Below are 19,773 nucleotides of genomic sequence, written 5' to 3'. Positions count from 1 at the left end.
GCCCCTAAGTCTGGATAGACGTGAACAATGACAAAATAATTGTCAAAAAGTTGAAATAATTTGCTCATTTTTTCAAAAAATATTAAAATTCGTTATGTTAAAACGTTGAAACTGTTCCTCTACCACTAAAAAATATGCATTAACCTAATATAAAACCCTAGAGAGGTTTTTTGACACCTAGGGCCAAAAGAACTCAAAATGACAGTAATTTTCAATAAGCTTGAAAAAAATTGAAAATTAATATAAAATTGCGTGTTTTTAGCGATCGGTTGCTCGAACGTTGCCACGGGAGGGGGGGGGGGGGGGGGGGGGTGCACGGGGGGCTGATTGGGAGGGAGGGGGTTTTGGGCAACAGTGGGGTGGTTGAGCAAGATCACAGTGGGGGGCAATAGTAAGGGGGGTCAACAGGGGGTTGTCTTCAACCTCTAAGAACCACGCTTCACACAAAAATTTGAGACTTAATCATCTCGTTTATCTCGTGTTTGAGGCTACGTGTTTATCTCGTTTTTGAAGACCAAAAGTCAAAAAGCATCAGAAGAAAAAACGGTCAAGCGAAAAATCGCATAAAAAGACCGACAGGACTAAAATAATTGCCACAAACTTCGTTTGAGAGGAGTTAAACAAACTGCTCAAAAAGCATAAAACAAAGCATAGTGGTAAAAAAAATAGCTGAAAATTGAATCTTAGTGTGCAATATTTCTTTCAGATGGTCAAAAACGATGCCAAATGCGCTATTACGTTTAGATAATCGAGAGATACGGCTTCGACTGAAATTAATGGAGCTTAAAAACTGCTTCGAAAAAGCCGCACGTGATCAAAAATTTTAAAAGTTTTTTTTCACAAATACATTCTCTCTCAAGAAGGTGTTATGAAAAGAAAAGCACTCTCTCTTCTCTGTACTCTTCAAGTTTCTTCGGTAGTTTGACCTTATCACTTCGTTTTCACGCAATTCGATGCCTTTTTTCAAACGCAATAAAATGTAAAGACTCTAAGAGATATTTATTTCGATATATTGACAGATTGGTGAGCCAGATATTCGTAATGTTCGTGAAAACTAGATTTTTGGATAATAACTTTTAAAAACGAATTGAGTCTATTAATCTCTAAAGCATCCGCCATTGATGAGTAGTCAACCTTAGCACCACCTACATCATCTTCATTTGCTGCTGAGATGTGACCGAAGCCATCATTGATGTGCCTTTGCAACTGGTTTCAGTTGTAGATTGGTTTCCTCCAGAAATTGTTCCACGGGATTCGGGGGATCCCGAAATATCTGCTGTTATGCCATCATCCCGGGCTGACCACCAAAAATCAAACTTAGATACCATATCAAAGACCATAAAAAAACAACAAGGTCTCAAATGCGTTTTTTGGATCGCATATTAGGAACAAAGTGACAAAAATTGATTTTCTTTTGATACCATATCAAAGACCATAATGGTTTCGTAGATAACATATCCAAGATCATATAATTTACCATTTGTGATAATGGAATGAAAAGCGTCCATTAGATTGCAGCTTTGAATTCTTTGGCTGAAACTTAGAAACCATTCCCAAGATCATATATGGTGTCTTAGATACCATATCGAAGACCATAATAATTTCATAGATACCATATACAAGATCATAAAAAATTCGAACTGCGAGAAAATCATCAAAAACGTGCTGCTCTGCTGAAACTACATTTTATATGTAAAATCTTGAAAAACATACCAAAGATCATAAATGGCTTCTTAGAAACCATAGCGAGATCATACAAGAAATTTTGCCTTTACATGGATGGAACCATAACTGGTCTTTGATATGGTATCTAAGATGGGTCATCCCGAGATTCGAATGTTCTTCTTCGGAAATTGTGAAGAACATTAAATTGTGAATCAAACAGAAAAATTGCTCAGTGATTTGATTGTGTAAACATCTTATCGTTTAAGTAGCAAATTCGGTTAGCCGAAAGAATAACGAAAAATAGCCGTCGTTAACCGACGCCGCGATTTAATAAGTTAGGAAAAAAAGAACTAATTTTTTTCGCATTGTCAAAACTGATTAATTGTACTCGATAGTCCCTGATAGTCGAGTGGCCATTACTTCTGTCGAGTTGACGGAATCGGACTCAGGGGTTTGGGGTTGGAATCCACCCGTGGGCTGATGTTTTGGAACCCATAAAGTAAAATTTATCTCAGATACAGCCCCTGAATTAAATTGAGCCGCCGGTCATTCGCGTGCAATTTTTTTGACGTTGGTCGGTTTATGTTCTATTTTAGTCTGCAATTTTGGTCTACATTAGATTAGATATGACGAACACAACCTTTAAACTGGCGGACAAAAATCATACATGAAATACCAGCTAGCAGAATACTCTAAGGAAATTCGATAATTGAAGTTTTTAGGCAAAAAGGATTTCTGCACGGGCTATAATGATTTATTCCGTTCCTAATGATTTCAATTTTCAAAAATTGCTGACAGAATTGTAAATTCCACAACGTTGAAAAATACAGTGATGTAAATCAGAAATCAAATCTGGAAGTATGTAAAACAAAAAACTTGAAAGAAAAAATAGCGACTCAGATCATGAACAACTCAAAAATCGTCCAAAATAAGCAAATAACTAGAACCAGTTTTTACTACGATAAAGTCGAAGAAAACAATCAGACACAATTCGGTCGAAAACTTTAATAAACTGTAAAAACAAGTCAAAACGTAGCCGTAGGAAGAAAAACTATTTAGCGATAATGGGCGTTTTCGTTCACGTGAACAAAAAAATTTGCTCGCCAAAGGAATATTTTGAAGCACTTTTTTTGCTTTGTTTCAAAAATGGTATGAACAAAATAAACATTTCCTCTTACTAAGCTCTTCAAATATGTTCACCGGAAGAACTTTCTCATTTTAACACTCCTTGAATTTCCGGTTTTTTGCTCGGTCACAAAAAAGAAGAGAACCACAACGCCTCTTCGATTAGTAAAAAACATAGCCGGTAGATTGCAGGAAAATAGCTAAGATAGACACTAGTGGCCTTCCGTGAATTGGAACGACTGAAGAATTAAGACAGACAGATCGACCACCTGTCCTTTAGTAGACCACTAGACTTTTCGGGTTAGATCCAGACTATCAATTTCATGAACACATACGGTCTATAAGGAAGAAAACCCTAACAGAGCTTTATCAAAATTGATATTCGAAATCAAAAACAAGACTAATACGAGAGAATTAGGGCCTAAAAGTTTGGCACTACTTAGATGCACACTATTGATCTTCAACTAGTAATTGTTCATAAAATTTAAAGTTCCATAACTGAGTTCAGAAGTCAATTTTTCGAGTGAGGTAAGTCACACAATCAACCTAAAAGCAGAAATGACGTCTCTCACACCCAAATATTAACTGCAAAGCAGTAGATGTCACTGAACTCATTGAAAAACTCAATTCCAAGAAGTCAGGTCGTAAGAATCGTCGATAGAGACGGACGAATTAAAAAATCATAGCAGGACAAGTCCTGACGTACAATTCAAAGAATTGTCATTGACTAAACAAAGAACTAGACCTAGAACGAACTATGAGTGAATTGGGAAAACCATTTCTAAGAAATCGGATAAAAAACAAAAAAAAAACTGAAAATCAATGTCAAACTGCAGCTAGTGAGAACAAAAAAACCACTAGCAAGAAATGTAAATTTGATTCTAACAAAAAAGTAGGTCTATATTGAGCAATGAATGGATTGGGGAAACCGTTTAGAAAAAAATCCGAGTCAAAAATTTGAAAAACAGTGAAAACCCAAGTGAAATTGCCGCATGTGAAAAAACCACTAGCGAGATAGCGAACATTTGTTTAAACACCGTTTTCTCACTCTACTTAAAAAATAGAGCCACAAATTTCACGCCGCAAAACCACTAACTTTTTCGTTCCATTTCCTGTTTCGGCGTGACCAAAATCATTACCCCAATTTGACTTCAAAAATCATGAAAATATGAGAACAGATCTTAAAAAATGACAGCGCCCCAATACAATTCAAATTCTTTGAATTTTAAAAAAATCACGATGTCTCCAATAAAAGCCGCTATCGCTTCGCGGCTATTAAAAATAGATAAACATAATTCCTCTTCGAGTCGTAAAAAGACAGCGCCCTCAATAAAATTCAAGTGTTTCTAATTGTTAAAAAAGGAGAGCGCCAAAACAACAGCCTTTAAGAGGTTGACGGGGGCTGTTATTAAAACGCTTTTATTGTAAATTCAGCTTCTTACCCTCCGTAAAACTTCACAAATTCAACTGTAGGCTTTTTCTGAAGTAAGATTTTTTTTAAAGCAAAGCGAGCGGTAGTTTTTTTCAAAGAAGTCAAACTTGAGAAAAAAAAATCTTGCCCGAACAATTCTCTAAAAAACTGACTTTTGTCCCAAGAGGCTACCGAAAGAGCCAACAACATTAGCTCACGCTTCCTGAAAATGACAAACTATATTAAAAACTCACATATTTAACATTTATTCACATATTTACAATTATTCACATTAAAATTACAAAGCTTAAGCAGCTTTCAATGAACGCTATTATCTCATTTTATTAACAGCACAAAAATTCTAAGAGTGAAGAAGACTATTGGCACGTACATTAAGATAAGTGAATTTTCGCCTCTTCGTTTCTAAGGCAGTTGGACTCAAAAACTATTTCGATGCTGTGGTCTCTTCCGTTATACCGCCAGTCAGAAAATGTTTGCTTACATAGTAAATCAACAAGGGGGGGGGGGGTAGAAAAAGCTACACAATGGAATGGCAGGAAAGTTAGCAAAGTAAATAAGTCAGTAAATCTATTTTCTTATCTTCCTGTTCCAAATTGTATTTACTTCTAGTCATAACTCAAAAGATCTATTCTGCCGGTGGGGGGGGGGGGGGGATGGCATGGGGAGAGGGGGTGTGTGTTGGGCAGAAACAAAATAGATCCCTGACCTCAATACATATTTCAAGATTGTCCTCCGCTTATCTGTTGAATATTCCGATAGAATGCAATATTGTCACTTAAAGGTTCATCAATGTTTCAACGCCAGAATTTAAAATATTTCAACACGAAACAACCAATATCTAACATATTAGTTGCCGTTATGCACCCTGTATAACATTACTTTTTGGTTAAATGAATGGACGTCATGTATGACATGAAATTGTGTCTTTCTCATTATAGCCCTCACCCCCAACGAAACTATAGCCCCACATTATGTTATGTTTAACATGAGGGGGGCTATACGTTATATGGCCACTAATTCCGGGGGGGGGGGGGTGGGGTGGGCTATAATGGAGAAGACCCTCAAAATTTTTACAGCATTCTGTTTGACAGTATTTATAGTTCTTACACGATTCCTCCCCAAAGCTATAATGTAAACAATGTTAGGATGGCTGTTTGCTTACTTTTGACGCTCAGTCTCATTTTAGCATTATCTGTTTTGGGGTGCCCCCAGTACGTTATCTCTCCCCCCCCCCCCCCCCAGTGCCCAGTGCGTTACTTTATCTCCCCCCCCCCCCCGTTACAGAGCACGTGTCATTACATGGTAAATCAGTTTGTATAAATATGGCACGTGCGTCTGGGGGGTGCAAATCATATGCACCCACTAAGGTGGTGGGGGGGGGGGCAATCGGAAAAGATCCCTGTTTTGTTCATGAGTTAATTGATGATCAAATTTTCTCTACTCCTAAACAGGCGGTGTGATCAGATGTTTGTTCATGAGAATGTGATGAGCTTAGTGGCCATTAGCATTTGGTAGACAGTATCTATAAAGATGGGACTGCTCTCTTCCACCCTTTGCATCGACTTCTCACACACCCAGGGCTTCACCAAATGTACCATGTCAAAGTGCACCTAAACATTTAACAACCGGGTATTAGTTAGACCTCACCTACAACTCTTTCTTACATCGAATTAAACCCCCCATCTTACGCTCCATTCAGTCATCAAATTAGCACCCCCTCCCACCCCGCATTACATGCAATTTCCTGTCTTAAAAGCCTTCACCTCCCATAAACCCTCAACTATTAGATCAAAATTCACAGTTTCACAGTGTAGCTCAAATACACAGAATATACCTCATCAAACAGACTACTGTTTCGAGTTTTTCACATTGCAATTAAATATTTACCTGTTGACCTTGGGCTACATCAGTCGAGAAAGTCTCTGCGAACTCATCTATGGCCAATTTACACATCTGTTCACGTCCGAGTAACAACAAGCACCAATCCTCCTAAAAGTAAAGCTGGGCTCGACATTTGCTATTACTCAATATTAAAATAACAAAAAAATTATGTGAACAAAACTGAGCTGGGTTGGGCTGGGCTGGGCTGTGCAGTACATCCAATGATGACAACTTAAAGTTACACTACAGGCAACTGAAACTAAATACAACGTTACAAAAATTTTGACCTACGATAGAGATATGAAATTAATTGGATCTATTCTGTTTCCCTTCCTCTCCTCCCCAGCTTAGTGAGAATATAACCTATGCTCCACCAACCCACAATTTTCCAGCACAAAGAAATCAGAATCATTCTGGTAATCCCATTTGAAACAATAAACGGAAGTGAAAAACAAAATGCGATAACATTTTCTCGGAAACTCGGTACATGCTTAAAATCTCAGTCAGTAGTCAGTTTATTTTCAAACATTTCCAATTTAATGGAAAAAACACAACAAACGATACGAGAAAACGCAGCAAAAAGAAATACATAACCAAACTTAAATGTTAATTTTTTAATAATATTCTCTAAAATATTCGAAGTCCCAATAATTGCTCCTAACACTGTTTAAAAAAGAGCTTCTGTTTATTCAGTCAGCACCCATATGGAAGTGTAAAAATATTAAAACATCCAAAACGTAAATACAACAATTGCTGAAAGGTTTCAATTTATCAAGAAAACTGGTCAATAAAACCTTTTTCACGTGCTAACAAAAGCCCTAAAAACTCTAAATAAAATAATGGACAGAGAAAACTATTCTGGAGCCAGATAAATAGAACTATTAGCCAAAAAAACTTAATAAGCAGAAAATTTACTGATTTTAGTCAATTTTCTTTGATTCAAACACATAAATTGATATCAAACAAATGAAAAAGGTAAGGAAAACCAATATTAAAATTGTTTTCAACAACATAGCTGTCAAGTAGACAGAAAATAGCCGCAACGGCTTCGTAAATCTGCATTCTCAAAAAGATAGTTAAAAACAAACCAAAAAAGAAACCTTTTTTATTAGATGGTGAGATGTTATATTTTGATAAAGAATCTGTATACTTATTGCTGCTTCTATTAGCTATTCTCAAATAAACTTCTATTAGAGCAACACACTCACTTGACCTTCACTCTTTCAACTTAGGTAAAGAAAAATCAATTTCAGAGTCAGGAAGTCATTTTTGAGCGTGAGGTAAGTCACGTTTAACCAAAGACTTAATCACGCGGATGGACAGAAAAAACTCGCTCCACTAACAGTGAAAGACGTCACGCACGCAATTCGGTTGAAATTGCATAAAGTAATAAACAAAAGCAGATTTGAAGTGGTTGTGACGTCATATGGTTGTAACAAAAATCTTGGCGACGAAATAAAAAAACATAAGACTCCTGAATTACAATTCAAAGAATTGAAGCAACCGAGGTCAAAAATATAAGCCCCACTAAATGATCAGCCTCCGATTAAAAAAAACAGAACAAACACCATGACATCCACGAAACTAAACAAAACACTACAAATCGGAAAAAAAAACTTATTTCATTTCCTTTTAGAAAAGCGTTATCGAAATTTTTACTCCAAAAACATCAATCACAAAAAAACTTAAACAAGATAGCAAAGACCAACTTCGTATAAAACCACTTCAGACAAAATAAAAGGACAACACAAATGACATTTGGCAAAAACGATTTTTGCGAATGTGATTGAAAATAAGTTACGTCAAAGTCGCCGAAAACGCGACTAAAAATCTAATTTTTTGACATCTATGAGTAGAAGGAATACAACTTTACTGAAAACAATTGGTGGACCACGCAACAAAAGTAGCTACAAGTGCAGGCAATAATAAAAATTCCCATATATTCGAGAACGAATGGTGCCGAGCCGGTTAATTTATAACAATAAACCTAAACATTAAATAGATCCAATTACGGATCCTAATTGGAGAGCGAAAAGGTTCAATCGTTAAGGAGATTAACGGTCAAAACAACAAATAACCATTGCAAAAACGGTCAGGATCCAAAAAAAGTATCCAATACATTTGAAGAACAAGCTGTTGTGAATACAAATGTAAGCGAGAAATTTAAGCAAGAAATTTAAGCGAGAAATGTGAACGACTTTAAATTGTAATTGTATGCGTAAAAAAAACAAGTAACCATAGCGCAGTTAGTATAGCACTGTACTCTCAATCTAAGGATCGGGGGTTCGAGCCCCCACCATGTCGAACCCCGTATTCTAATAAACGTGCCTTGAGCAACAAACCGTTTGAGAGCGGTTTTAAGCTAAATTAGCCCGATTTAGACTAAGATGACTTAGATATAAAAAAATTAGAATAACAAAAAGCAATGAATGGTTTAACTTTAAGGCCAAAGCAAGACCAAATTACGTCACACATGAGCTGAATTGACCTCTATTGGCTGACAGAAGGCTAACAGGTCCCGTCTAGCCTTTTTGCCGCCAGTGTTACTTTAGATAACTTATGTTTACGAACATGAGGGTTGTTATGTGTGAACGAACAAGAGCTTATCGTTGAAAAAAACGTTTTGTTGTCTTGAATAAAGGTTGTCCTTTTAACGTTTTCCTGTCGTTCGAGTTTTTGACGTTATATAGCTCAAATACAAGCTGTGCCATATTGCTAAACACTGCTTTTAAAAATCTAAATAAACTCAATTATGCTCAGTGTGAAAGCCAATGAGAACCATCATTATTGAGATTTAGTGACAGAACAAGCAAAATAACAAAAAAGAGGGCTAACTCCGAAAAAAACTAGTATTTTTTGAAAGCAGGTGGTAACAAATTAGTTAAAACTCTTCGATATGATTAAAAAGAAACTCTTTGATAAACTCTCGCAGCTGTCCATAATAAGAACACTAAATAACTGAACAAAAGACAACTACAAAAGATGGAAAAATCCAAAGAATAGCTAATATTTTTTCAAAAACATGTCGCAAAAACCATTAATTTCAACTCCAACCGGTAAATTAGTTCAAACACGCCTCAATTGAGCCATCAAAATCTATCATTGATGAGTCTAAAGAAATAACAACCAAAATAACAAAAAAAAACAGGAATCACCTGATTTCATGAAGACAAATAGCGTCAGAGTCTTTGAAAGCCATAAGTTGCCTATTGACGGGTTTAAGCAAATACAACTATGCAGTATTAGAACATACATATTGCCTTTTAAAGTATTCGTTAAAAAAATATAAAAAACAGTGAAAACAGCGAAAGTAAAATTGCCGCACGTGAAAAAAGTTTGCTCTCAAAAACCCCAATTCTGTTTAAACACCATTCTCTCAATTCACTTTAAAAGCACTTCGAAAAAAGTCACGCCTTTTCACAACTCCAATTTTGCCCCTCTTACTATTCCAGCGTGACTAAAATCACTACTCCAATTTGAGTTCTCATTGACAAGAAAATGCTAAGAAGTGTGAACAGATCCTTGCAACTATATCAGTTTCCCTTACTCAATGTTGGACTTTTACCTCTATCACACTGCAAACTGGAATTGACACAACCAAACATCGGTAGCAGCCCAAATAAAATGTTTTAGAACAAAACTATCAACCGATGAACAGGAAACAGAACCCAAATTGTTCATTATCTAAAGCGGATTTTTCCCCATTGTATCCCACTCAGATTATAGGTGTTGATAACTGAAGGAACACATCTCCAAGACCATATTGGAAGTAGGAAATAAGGGGGGGGGGGCTGGGCGGTTACCGCCCACTTTTTGACTCATGTTGAAATTTTGTCTTCTGAAATCAGAAAGGCTCCAAATGAAGCCTTATGCTTTACTGGGCCACAAAACGCTGAATTATGCATAATATACGTGTAGCAAACATATATTATACCTATATATTTGAAACCAGTCTAAAAGTGGGCGGTAGACCCTTTCAATTTTTAAGAATCCTACTTTTACCATAATGGGATACTAGAACCGGAATTGTCCTTTTCGCTCACTGGAATATGACCTATAATTGTCATTTCTACATAATTAAGGCATGTCTAAATTGTTACAGATAGTCAGTCAAAAACTCTTTTTAGGTCATACAAATAATTGTTTATTTCCTACTTATTTCCTTCACAATGTATAAAATCTCTAGGAAAAGAAACAGATGCCGCTATTTTCAAGTGGGGCTACAATGCGAAGAACCTCTAAAGAGATGCTACAAAAAATTGTGCACCCAAATTCTGCGAGCCAATCTGACAGCCCTGTAGTCCTTTTCCTTAATTACCCAATCCTCCTCAAACACCTGTACAGGTAGTGTAGGTGAGTGCATAAGCGCAAACACAGGTGACGTCAAAAGTGACAGAAACAACTGAACTCTGAGAAAGATAGAGAAAAAGTATAGCGAAAGATAGCTAGATAGACGAAAACTGTAGCTAGAAGCACAAGTTCAAATTAGAATTACGGCCATATAGCCAGAACACCAATCAGAAAAAAAGGTGAAACATTTATACAAACTCTTGCCTTGTTAGACGACTAAAATTCAATAATTGTGATACTACACTGATTTTCAATTTGGTAAAAAAATTAAGGTTAAAATTTATGTTAAAAGCACTTTTCAAGAAAGTCGATGTACCGCCAAGTTCATATTTTGTTTCGGCACAATTGCGTCAACTCAATTAATATAGTCTTGATAATCTTCAAATTATGTATCATTTCAACAGATGGTTTTAAAACAAATAATCCACGGCCTTACAACAATTAATAGAAAATAATTAATGGTTTTTTCACAAGGCGGTAAACCCACTTTCACACAAAAATCTTGATGTCAAGTCCAGTAACAAAATGAGAACCATTTTCTCTTTAATTTCTCTTTAATTATGCAATAATTAATAATCTTTAATAAACAGGATTGCAAAATTCAGCTCAAATTGAAATGTACCTCTCCTGTTTCGTTGAGTGACTGTAACTCATCGTGTGCCTGAATTACAATCTGATCACGTGATAGGATCTCCTCTGCATTGAATCTGCTCCATGCAAATGACACTCCAGAGGCCACTAATGCCATCTGCTGGTATACAAACTTCTCACTCTCCAAATCCTAAAATTAACCAACTCAATACATAATAGGCGAAATTTGAAACACAAGCGTGCGAGTTTAATAATGCTAGATCTTTGCAGTGCCAGATTCCCTTAGACAGATTTTCCTATATAGAGTACCACTTTCCAAACCTTGCAAGTTGCGTGTTTGAAGCAAGCTTAAGTGACTCTGCTAAGCTCAGCTGCATATGGAAATTTGACTTGCTTTTCGAAACTTGGTTTTCGACGAATGCAAGATTTTCTCAGTGACCTCATCAAGGTCACGTATCAAAACTTCCAAGTTACCCAGTGAATTATGATGACAACTTTGTGCCGAATAAATTATGGCCATCATCACATTTTTGGTTTAAATCAAAGACCGCGTCATTCGTGAGCTGCAAATAGGGTTATTTTGGCTATGTGGAATTATTAAAGTCGCATATTTCCGGGGCTTTAATAATTCAACCCAGTGAAACGACGCTTGATACAACTTGTCAAAAAATTCAATTTTCCCGATGGATGTTCTTCGCAAAACTTAGGATGCGTAGAACAATCTTATTTAGTTAAATTTTTACTACAGATTTGAACATGTGGCGATGTGATCTTGTGGCGATGTAATAGAATGTCTATTTTCTTGAGACGCCTATTTTCTTGAGACGCTTGCAAAGATTTTGCAGACGTATTATCAAAGCATGATAAGTTGCGGGTTCCCAAGATCATATTTAACCGGTTCAAGAAATGTTTTTTTAATCTAACAACATAATCGCCTGGCTCAATTACCATATTTTTCGAGGCTACCCATTTAGCCATGCAATTACCGTATCGTCATTTTTTTCCATGAACCTTTTAAGATTAGCGAAAAATCAAACTACCCAACAACATTTCCCTGTGGAGGCACTATCTGAAAACGGTACACGAATATTGACCTTTTCGCAGATGCTGACGTATTCGTGTGAGTAAGACTCTGGGAATATGTTGATGCCGATAGAGGTCAATCTGTCAACTACTTCCAGAGGCTCAATCCAGTCTCCACACAGAGGCTTCAATTCTTTGATCGCCTGCTCCCTGTCTTCGTGGTAGTTCAACCGACACTTGTCATCCTTAAAGTCACAATAACACAATTAAAACTATGGGGTTTATTATTAAGGTTTCAACAATTTGTCAGACCAAATCTATCCATGCGGTATGGCAATACAAAATGGCTTGATTTTAAATTCTTGGTGCAATTTAATATAGTTTTTCAATTCATGAATGAATACATTTTCTGATTTGACCCTAAATTTTATAATGCAGAGGTGCTAAATTGATATTTTTCATTATTGATAAAAAATCTCTCTTGAAGTTTATGCTCTCAAAAGCAAAACCTTAGCTAAAATCTACGCAAAAATCCAGCTTCCAGCTCAAAACAAAACCCATTTCGTCTAATACATGTCTTCAAGACAAACTGTTTTCGCAACGATCTTCACGAAAAAAACTAACACACAAGCCAGTAGGAAAGCTGGTTGGACATATAGGATACAAACAAAGGCAAAAACAAGAGAAAACTGATTCAAAAGTAGAGAAAAATAGCAAAAAAAAACTAAAATTTGGCTAAAATTATTGACGTTAATGTCTTCAAAAGAAAATCAGTGGCACTAAACTCTACCATTAACACCCCAGTATACTTTATAGAAAGTTTTATTGATCCTCAAAGCAAAAAAACTCAATAAATGGCAACAATTTGAAAAACGTTTTTGTTTAAATTGGGATTACCGATAAATTTAATTAAACATAAGCAACGAACTTCGAGCGAATTGCTCTCAAACGACCGGCGAGCGGTTAGCTTCGTCAGTAGCGAGCCACAGGGGGGGGGGGGGGGGTCCGGGGACTGATGGGGGTTGGAGCAACAGTGGGGGGCGGGGCAACAGTTTGGGGGGGGGGGGGCTTCAATCTCTCCCCCCCCCCACCCTTCACACCATAAGTATCAGTCTCCAAAACAGTTTCTGTAAATCGCATACTTGGAGACTAGTGAGCTGAAAGGCTCTAAGAGCACTTAATACCCGCTGGGCGCTACCTGTTTATCCCGTTCTTGAGGACGAAAAGTCAAATGGATCAGACAAAAAATCGGTCAAGCGAAAAATCGCATAGAAAAGACCGACAGGACTAACATATTTGCTACCAACTTTGTTCGACAGCAATTAAAAACACGGACCCAAAAACATACTTTGGCTAGCGAAAAATCGATGAGTTGTGAACAAACTCTTCTTCTAAACATACCTATTAAATCTACAGATTAAATTACATTAGCTCTAATCTATTCATCGGCCAGTGTAGTGGCCTAAAGGAAGAGGGCCTTCAATATAGCGCTACGGTGCTTCAAACGACCATATTGGAAATCATTAAATACCAGTATTACGAGTTAGGGAAAATGAAGCCAATTTTGGAGCACTTGTATTGAACTCTTAGTAGTAAACTGCCGCAAATAGAGTTCAGCGGTTCAAAATTGTGAATGAGAGATCAAGCAAAATGCAGGGAGTCAAAGGTGTTAAAGTCAAGATGTTCAAGCAAAAAACTTGCATGACAACAACAAGGTTACAAAAATTGCTCCAAACGCCGATCATGAGAAAATAAAAAATTTGCAAAAAGCAAAATGCTCTATTTTTTCGTCTTTAAATTGACACAATGGATTTAGCTCTAAAAGACATGAAAACTAATTCCTCCTGGCAAAAACCAATATGAACTTCAATTATCGTCAATAGAAGACCATTTCATAGAGAAATAAAGCCCTCTGAGCAACTTCTGGACACTTCACTCTTATAAGACTTATTGGAACCAGCTCAGAGTCACTAACACAACTTAAATCCCCCGAGATGGACCGTAAACCCCGTTTGAAAACCAAAAAGTCATCGAAGAAATGATCGAAAAGACAGCAATCCAAAACCACTACAATTAAAACGACAGCACCGATACAGTTCAAACTCGTTGACCTATTTTCCGGACCAAAATCTACAAAACAAAAACCCACTAACGTCGGACGAATTGCTCTCAAACGACTAGCCAGCGGTAGGCTTCGTCAGTAGCTGCAATTTAGGCACGGTAGCTTTAGCTTAATTGAAGGGGCGGTGGTGAACATGTGGGTGGAGAGCACGGGGGGTCCCGCATACGGGTAGTATGAGGTGGCAGGGGCGGAGTGTTAAGAGTGGTGAAGTCAGGGGAGGAGAGTGAAGTGGCGCTCTCTTATAGTCTAACGAAACGTAAGGCCCTGAGAGAACTTAATTCCCTTAGTGCCTTAACTATCAGTTTTTGAGGACGACAAGTTCAAAGCGTAAGACAAAAAACCGGTCAAGCAAAAAATTCCACCAAAATAACAAATATAATTGGTACAAAAATCGTTTGGGAGTAATTGGACAACTAGCCTCCGTTCCAGCTAAAAGTTGGTTGAACACCTAAAAAAATGCAGGTGCAAAAATGAAAAATTGACAAAAATTACAACAAAGTTTTGAAAATATTCTTGGCGTTAGTCTTCAAACCACTACTCTGCAGCTAAAAATTACAAATTAACTTCCACCCAAGATTCTTTGAAACATTTGCGATAAGAGAACAATAAGAGACAAGAGTTTTCAGAAAACCGACTAACTGCAGAAGAATTGCTCCCGAACAACAAATTAAGATCTGTTCTATTGCAGCCTTTTTCAGATGCGGGGAGAGAAGGCTGTATGTAGCCTGAAGCAGCGCGGGGATACAACGTTAAATAATGTTAGAGTTCAGCTGCTGAAAATTGCGTATAAAAGAAAATTAGATCAACAAAAACGCAAAAAGTCAATGGCGCAAACGTCACTCGAAAAGTCGATATAGTCAACCAAAAACTTCAACATCATTTTAGAAAATGTACGTAACAAAGAAATGAAAATTAACTCTTGCCTGCAAAACTACAATGAAGTTTAATGAACGTCAATTGAAGACCATTTAACAGAAAATTGAAAAATGATTAAAAAAATATTAAAATCTGAACCATTTTGGGCTGCAAGCATTAGATATATTTAGTTTATTATACAAACAAGATCCTTTGAACTGACTGACTGTTTCTTGTCAACATCTGCAAAAGAAGTAGCGTGCATTCCAGACCTAAATGGCCATCTAAAAGACCACCATGGGTAAAAACGACAAACTGTGTAAAATATGAAATTAATGAAGTTGAGAACTTTCACGGAGGTAGCATTCAAAGCCTATTTTGTGCTGCTTGAATCCGTGCATTGACTTACGCCCAAGAGTCTTTGAAACATTTGCATTGGGCCATAAAAGACAACCTTTTCAAAAAATAACCGACCAACGTCGAAAAAATGCTAAAAAAGTAATTAAGTTTAAAGACGACAGACCAAAAACAGCGCAATCAAAATACCTAATCAGTTTACAGGTAAGCAAAATATTTTAAGAATACCAAAGCGACAGCAGAATAATAACAACAAACCAGATTGCTTTTAATTTTAAAACTTTGCTCTATAGCCCTATTTGCTCTATTAATCAGCATAACCTAGCATTTTCAGACAATTTACTCCAAAAATTAAAGAGCTTAGAGACTTTCTATTGTACAAGTTAAGCTTGGGGTAGGTATGGGCATGAATTATGCCCTTATAGACTTCAAATGACAGTACTCTATTATAAGATAGAATCATGACTAAGTCGTCAGAAGTAAGTCAACGTAAAAAAGTCGATCAGCAAAAAAATCCCATAAGAAGATCTGAAGAACTGAAACTGCGATAAATTTTGCTTGAGAGCAAGTAATACAAAAATAGTCAAATTTACTGTCGTATACCATAATTATTCAACAAAAATGGTCACGTATACATCCCCTGGCACTATTAAATACTGGTACTATTAACATAAAGGTAATATAAATTTGGATTGACAAGCAAACCTTAATCTCGAGTTCGATCTCTGCGACAGTGGATATGATTGTGATCAGGACATTGTTTGTGTCTTTGGGTCTCATTTCCCACTGCTGCAGAGGCATGTTCACGTAAGAGTCTTGGAAGCAGCAGAAGGCTCCGAACACACTCGTCTTCCACGACAACAGATTGTTCTCTACAACAATTAAAGGTCATTATTTCAAACCAGTAATTGCTGCTTTTGTAATGAGCCAGCTTGTGGTATATGAACCTAAAAAAGTTTCTGCTTCAGCACAGATTTGGTGCAACGGTAGAATCATGACGTTTTAAATGGCCCAAAACTTGGCGAGCAAATTTGCATTCACTTGTATGTGGGGATCTTTTCAACAATTGCCCCCCTTGGTACCTAGCAGAGAATCCCACCTTTCTGTGCTACACTTTAGCACAATATTACTTGGCCTACAGTTTAGGTAGCCGAATATCAGTTGAACCGCATTTGGAGACCGCTATACACAGCCATGTCTCTCATGCGCTGTGGATTGTAATCCGGAAATCGCGGGTCGGTTATCGCGGCCAAGCCGCGACGCGCACCTACCGACCCACCAGTCGGAAATACTTTTCGATTTGTATTCCAATTCGGCCAATTACCACAACATGGACCATTTTATTCTATTCAGTTTATGTCCTCGCTTAGGTGGAAAGCTATTGGTCGTCTCTTATTCGTTAATAAATCGCTCGCTTATATTTTATTCAAGAATAGCCCCCTTTTGGAAGGGGCAATTGTTGAACAGAAACCGACAAATGTCGGAAGAATTGCTCTTGAACGAAAGGCGAGGCCATTTAATTCAGGGGCTGTAGCCTAGATCAACTTTTCTTTATGAGTGCAAAAAGCCTTTCCCACGCCGGGATTCGAACCACTTACCTTCAGCTCCACAGCCGCAACCACTACCCACTGAGCTACAGATCACATTACACTGCTATTCTGCAACCGATTTTATGTAAGCTTTACTTCAGAGCAATAGAGATCACTCAAAAATGAAGAACGGAAGCGTTAAAAGTCACTTGAAAATGTTCTAAAAGAAAAGCGCAAAATTGTCGAGCGAAGAATTTGCATAAAAAACATAGCCGGTAGAATACTAGAAACGACTCGAATCGTCGTGCAATATAATCTCTACCCTAACTTGGACAAAATCAGAATATCGAAAAAAACGCTAGAAATAACAAAAATAGTAGACCAATACAACATAAAAAGCGTTAAAATTTTTTCAGTTCAGGGGTGTGGGTAGGTGCTGGTGGGGGGGGGGGTAGGTAGGTACGTGGGCGGGGGGTAGGTAGGTACGAGGGGGGTGGGGGAGGGAGGGGGGGTTTAGGTACGTGGGGGAGGGGTAGTTTTTTTCGGGGGGGGGGGGGGTAGGTAGTTAAATGGGTCAAATTTTCTCAAACTCACCTCTTCACCTTGAATTACAGACTGTTACCAATTGCTATACATAACCCACTAAGCTATTGTTAAAATCCAATGTTCGAAAGCAGAAGTCAACAATCAAAAACGGAGGTAAAAGCTCGAACAGAAAGAAGTCAAAATTCAAGTCATGAACAAATTTGCTTTCTGCTAAAAAAAAAACCTGTAGAATCTCATTACTCCTCTTCGAGTCGTAAAAAAAACACACGTTTACAATAATTGCTATGAACTTCGTTCAAGAGCAATTAAAAAGTTCTGTAAGTTGTACTCACATCAACCTTTATACATGTATTCTTCATTGCCACTTCGGAACAACGCTTACCTTAAAATTTTTCGCTGGATTTTGAAACATATAAGCAAGAAACCTTAAGCAGCGTTCGCAGCAAAAAAATTTTTGAAAACACTTATGAAAAGTAGATTTCACGTTCTCAACGTAAGTACTTGTAAAGATTTAAGGTAATTAGATTCCACGCGCTTTGTAATTAAAAGTACAAATTTAAAGTAACTGAAATCACGCTTAGTGCAATTAATGTCCATGCCGTTGATATTTACAGTAAACAGATTTTTGAAAATTGAGGTAAATAAAATTAAAAATCCATTTAATGAGGGAGATTTGTGAAATTAGTCTTATAAAACTCTAACTTAAGAGATTAAATTTTGTTATCAGATTAAGTTTTGTCCACTTAAGTTGTTCAATTTTCAAGCCCGCGAACTCTAAGTACATGGTGAAATTTTTTAAAAGTAATTACAAAGCTACTTTTCAAAATGTCGAGCTCAAAATTTAGGTAGATTGCGCGTGAATTTTACTTGCGAAAATGGCAAGTAGATTTCACAATCTCGTAAGCGTTGTTCACAACCCCCCGTAGGGCAGCAAAATTCTTTAAGGGTCAAATAACGCGTAATGATGCCTCGCCGGGGTTCAGGAGATAGGAGGTTGAAGTCCTCTGAGCTCTAATTCTTTATTAGTAAGGAGTTCGCTATTACCACAGTTACGTAGTAACGCTGTCTCGTTCACAATTTGTCTCGGATCTACAGCATTATGGAACACAGTACACTCATATTGCTTAAGAGTAGTAAAGGAAAGTGACTAGAACCTCAACGGGGGGGGGGGACGGACAATTTTTGCAATGCACATCTACAACGGGGTGGGACACTTTATAGGTTGCAAAAATTGTCCCCCTCCTTTTTTGACCAAAAATGGAAAACTGTTCGGTTGATTTTAACTTTGTTCAATTTGTTTATAAGCTTGACCCAGTTTTTGTTACGACTAACTGTTTGCTGCGGGGTCTGTTTGTTTGTTTAGAACAGTAGATGTGCATTGCAAAAATTGTCCGTCCCCCGTTGAGGTTCTAGTCACTTTCCTTTACTACTCTTAAGTAGAACTGGATTTAGTAGGCAACAACAAATTTGAACTTTTCAAAGAAAATACTGATTGTCTAGAAAGTTTTTAAACTTCAGAAGACGCTAGATTTTTTTTTACTAGAACCTCGACGGGGGGGAGGGGGACGGACAATTTTTGCAATGCACATCTACAACGGGGTGGGACACTTTAGAGGTTGCAAAAATTGTCCCCCTCCTTTTTTGACCAAAAATGGAAAACTTTTCGGTTGATTTTAACTTTGTTCAATTTGTTTACAAGCTTGACCCAGTTTTTGTTACGACTAACTGTTTGCTGCGGGGTCTGTTTGTTTGTTTAGAACAGTGATATAAATTAAGCACTGCTATTGCTTGGACAATTTTTGGAACGCCCGTCTACAACGGGGTGAGAAACTTCCAAAAATTTTAGAGATTGCAAAAATTGTCCTCCCCTTTTTTTGACCAAAAATGGAAAACTTTTCGGCTGATTTTAACTTTGTTCAATTTGTTTACAAGCTTGACCCAGTTTTTGTTACGACTAACTGTTTGCTGCGGGGTCGGTTTGTTTATTTAGAACAGTGATATAAATTAAGCACTGCTATTGCTAGCATTGCGATTATATGTTTTGTGTATGATAAAAGTATTCAAATCCAGTTTTTCATATTTGAGAATTCACCGCTAATGGGTGTCGACACTTGCAAAAAATTTTGAAAAATGGGGTTGAAAAATTTTTGCGTTTTTTGGCTTTAATCAATGTAAAAAAGTGTGAAACATGTTTTGTGAGTTAAAAAATGTGTCGGAAACACTTTTTTCGGAAATTGAAATTTTGGTCCCATAGGGGGACAATAACTTGTAAAAACTTTTGAAAAGTGGGGTCTAAA

At 37.1% G+C, this 19,773-nt stretch overlaps 2 protein-coding genes across 5 annotated transcripts in view; both read right to left on the bottom strand.

Moving 5' to 3' along the window:
• The window catches only part of LOC142349594 (glutaminyl-peptide cyclotransferase-like), a 183,108-nt gene extending 181,106 nt beyond the window's left edge, over positions 1 to 2,002 (bottom strand). Inside the window, exon 1 of the mRNA XM_075401273.1 lies at positions 1,991 to 2,002. The gene's annotated coding sequence lies outside the window, so the exon portion shown is untranslated. The remainder of the gene's footprint in view (positions 1 to 1,990) is intronic.
• A 3,524-nt stretch (positions 2,003 to 5,526) lies between these two features.
• LOC142349591 (dynein axonemal intermediate chain 7 homolog) overlaps positions 5,527 to 19,773 on the bottom strand; it is a 149,006-nt gene continuing 134,759 nt past the window's right edge. For 2 of the 4 annotated variants that reach the window (XM_075401268.1, XM_075401270.1), the window contains 6 exons: positions 16,107 to 16,273; positions 12,139 to 12,312; positions 11,076 to 11,234; positions 10,658 to 10,669; positions 6,110 to 6,211; positions 5,527 to 5,832 (listed from right to left, as the gene is read on the bottom strand). In XM_075401268.1, coding sequence (XP_075257383.1) covers positions 5,695 to 5,832; positions 6,110 to 6,211; positions 10,658 to 10,669; positions 11,076 to 11,234; positions 12,139 to 12,312; positions 16,107 to 16,273 — 752 coding nt within the window. In that variant the 3' untranslated portion in view covers positions 5,527 to 5,694. The remainder of the gene's footprint in view (positions 5,833 to 6,109; positions 6,212 to 10,657; positions 10,670 to 11,075; positions 11,235 to 12,138; positions 12,313 to 16,106; positions 16,274 to 19,773) is intronic. The other 2 variants (XM_075401271.1, XM_075401269.1) reach the window with 2 other exon arrangements.

Source organism: Convolutriloba macropyga, chromosome 11 (assembly GCF_964194025.1).
Source record: "Convolutriloba macropyga chromosome 11, txConMacr16.3, whole genome shotgun sequence".
Taxonomy (NCBI): Eukaryota; Metazoa; Xenacoelomorpha; order Acoela; family Convolutidae; genus Convolutriloba; species Convolutriloba macropyga.
This window is presented reverse-complemented; position numbering and strand designations above follow the sequence as displayed.